This window comes from Nicotiana tabacum, chromosome 22 (genome assembly GCF_000715075.1).
Source record: "Nicotiana tabacum cultivar K326 chromosome 22, ASM71507v2, whole genome shotgun sequence".
In the NCBI taxonomy this organism is placed as follows: Eukaryota; Viridiplantae; Streptophyta; class Magnoliopsida; order Solanales; family Solanaceae; genus Nicotiana; species Nicotiana tabacum.
In genome coordinates this window covers 98766356-98769708 of record NC_134101.1, presented here as the reverse complement: position 1 = coordinate 98769708, position 3353 = coordinate 98766356, and the positions used below count along the sequence as shown (strand labels likewise).

General features: G+C 39.7%; 1 protein-coding gene across 1 annotated transcript; it reads right to left on the bottom strand.

The window, feature by feature from the left end:
* Window positions 1–1177: 1177 nt before the first annotated feature.
* Window positions 1178–2221, bottom strand: LOC107775884 (uncharacterized). Its single transcript, XM_016595682.2, has 2 exons — window positions 1301–2221; window positions 1178–1189 (listed from the first exon to the last, which is right to left on the bottom strand). The coding sequence occupies exons 1-2, from the start codon at window positions 2219–2221 to the stop codon at window positions 1178–1180; spliced, it is 933 nt and encodes a 310-aa protein (XP_016451168.2).
* Between the last annotated feature and the right edge of the window lie 1132 nt (window positions 2222–3353).

Sequence of the window (3353 nt, the reverse complement as noted above, 5' to 3'; positions counted from 1 at the left end):
AATGTAACAAATAATCCTTGCATATTACATTTAACCTATTATCAAAATTGAGTAATTTACTCAAAATTGATATCACAAAATGATCACTAAAACTTGCATAAAAAACTAGCCCATGCGAGCACATAGCCACTTTAATTGTATCGTTGCTACTGTACACGTGTTGCCTTGCATGGATCCATTTATAACCTTCTTTGTTGCATTTAATCTCCGTCATTGTTGCATTATTATCACGTGATTTCCATGCAGACCCACCTTTGATTAAATTTTTCCCATGTATTTGTATTGGTCCTAGATAGTTGCACTCACCCTTGAGCCAGGCGTGCATAGTGTCATTGCATCTCCTTGAACTGCACGTCACATTTCCATCCCTGATGAGCATGCAAAATCCATGTGAAAGCATTTGTGCATTTAAGAATTCAAAAGGCTGTAATGGCTTGTTTCCATCTTAATCATGCATGGATTAAAGTCCAAAATGCTTGTCCAGCATAACGCAACATGCCATATTTAAATATGGTAGCCCATGTTCATCCCATGTGCGTGCATTATAGCATTTTGCTTAGTGTTTCTCAGCTATTGTCTCGACAAGAAAAACTATGTCCACAACCAGCGTGCAACCGCCATGGTAATCAACACTTCCACATTTTGAGGTCCAAGACGCATGGTTACCAATGCAGATTCCCGTGGAATCAGTCCCAATGAGCATGCGTGCATTAAAATAATAGAATGTGAGTGTCCCAAAATAATTGTTGAGCAACTGAATTTTTCATTACTGTCCAACACCTTTTTCCAATAAAATTGGGGAACACACAATGGCACGCCTGTGTCTTTTATGCTCAGCATTTGCTCTAAAACTTTTAACCGCTGCATGATACCTCCATGCCTCACTGTGTAGCCTTCAACCAGGCGTGCCAAAAGGTGCACGACTGCACAATCTTCAAAGGTTCTTTGTAGATCCCTTTTCAGCGTGCCTTGAAACCACCTTGGGTGCCTAATGCCCATGCTCACCTTTTCATCAATTTCACGTGCCCTCCATGTTTGTGGAGTTTCTTTACACTTGAGTTGCCACGAAAAGATGTTGAAAATATGCTAAAGCTCAACTTTAATGTCCTCTCAGTGGATTGAATGCAAAGCATTAATACCACCACTTGAGATTCTACTATAAGATAATACTTTAGCATCAATGAAGTACCTGCAACAAAGTAAACAATGTTAGCGTTAAAATTGCTAACCCACCTTTCCTCAAGAATGATTCGAGTCTGATAGCAAATTGAATCCTCTTTTCCTCCTAGTTGCTTGCAACCTTCACTCTTATGTAAGGACATTGCATCTTATCTTCATTAATAATCCTCCTTCCTTTTGAGTCCATATCCCAGAAACCATGACATTCAATATTTCCTTCATCAAGAGCATAATTGGCAAGGTGGTCTGCTAATGTATTCCCTTCTCTGAATATATGTGTGACCTTGATGATACTTTGTTCGTTCAATCTTAAAATCTCCTCAACATGATCATTAATACACCAAGGAGGCTTCCATGATTCCTCTATAATGTTCTTTAATAGCAAGGAATCTGTCTGCAGCCATATCTGAAAATAATTAAGATTTTTGCACATCTTCAATGCCTCCACAATAGCTACTGTTTTTGATTCATTATTGGTTCCTTCAGAAATCTCCCTTCCTTTTGCATATATCAAATCACCTACCTTATCCCTTATGCAGAAACCAATTGAACTCCTCCTTGGGTTCCCTCTACATGCTCCATCCGTATTTACTTTGATCCACCCTCTTGGAGGAAATTCCCATAACACCTTTTCATATTTCAATCGAGGTGTGTATTGCTCCATCATTGTCAGTAAGTCCAGCCACTTGTTAGGCACATGCAGTCCAGGCTTTTTTAGTTGGACTAGAGCTTGCATAGTAGATGACACCTGGTAAATAACTCTGCTCACTGACACTGCTTCTCTATATTTGAAACTGTTTCTTCTCTTCCAAAGTTCCCATACAATGCATGCAGGTAAAGCTTGTAAGACTGGCTTCAATCTGGGAACAACTGGTGCTGTCCAACACTTTGTAATTGCTTGGTGTATTGATAACCCTTCTAATGCAATTCCTGCTCTCCTCAAGAAGTAATTCCAAACACTCCTAGCTGCATTGGATGTGAAGAACAAATGTACTAATGACTCCTCCTTAGGATCAGCATAGCACCAACATTTTGATGGCATGGAGTATCCTATTTTACGCAAGAAATCATCAAGTGACAGTTTGGCTTTCCATACCTTCCACAGGAAGAAGGATATCTTGAAAGGTAAGCCTTTGACCCATATCATCCTGTAACCTAATCTTGGGTTGTCTCTTCTTCGCAGGTAATCCCATGCAGACTTCACTGAAAAATGACCTCTTATTTCAAGCATCCAGAATGGTGTATCTAACTCTGCACATTCGTTTGGTGGTCTAATATTCTGCACAATGTGGTTTGCCAAATCTTCAGGTAGAGTTTGAATTTTTTTTCCCAAGTTCCACATACCATTTTCAACCAGATCATTGACATTTTGAATATCCTCATCGATACCAAACTCTGCAGGCACTTGGAAATATAAGGCTCCCAGCTCAGTCCAATTGTCGAACCAGAATTGAGCTGATCCCATTCTCGGTTTCCAGTAGATTTGATGCTCAATCAAGTCCCTACATTATAGCATTTTTCTCCACACGTGGGATCCACGCTTCCAAGGTACAATTACTGGATTTAGTTTCTTGCGGTACTTTTGACTAATAAATGCACTCCATAAACTAGGCTTTGTCCTGAAATTCCACCACAATTTACAGAATAGTGCCTTGGATACATCATTTAGGGACCTGAAGCCTATGCCTCCCTCCTCATAAGGCATACAAAGGTTAGTCCACGGTGACCAATGTCTAGAGTTGCCTCCCACATTGCTACTCTAGAAGAATTTGGCAAAAATGCTTTGTAATTTATTGATCACATAAATTGGTGGATTAACTGCTGACAACATATGAATTGGGATACTCTGCATGACATTTGCGATCAATACAGCTTTGCCTCCTACAGATAGGAGTTTGCCTTTCCAGGACTGCAGTTTGTCCATGACCTTAGTGATTAATCCCTAGTAATAGTCACTCCTTCTTCTTGCATAAAAAATAGGGCAGCCAAGATAGGTCATAGGGAAACATTGTCTTCCTATACCTGTAATCCTTTTAACCTTGTTAATCACCTCATTATCCGTTAAATGATGCAGTTATACGACAGATTTGGCTTTGTTCACCAGTTGACCAGACGATGATTCATAAGCTTGCAAAATCTCCATGACAAGTCTTAGTGAATTTTCATCAGATGAG

Coding starts and splice junctions, on each gene's coding strand:
- LOC107775884 (XM_016595682.2), bottom strand. CDS start 2,221: ATGCCATCAAAATGTTGGTGCTATGCTGATCCTAAGGAGGAGTCATTA.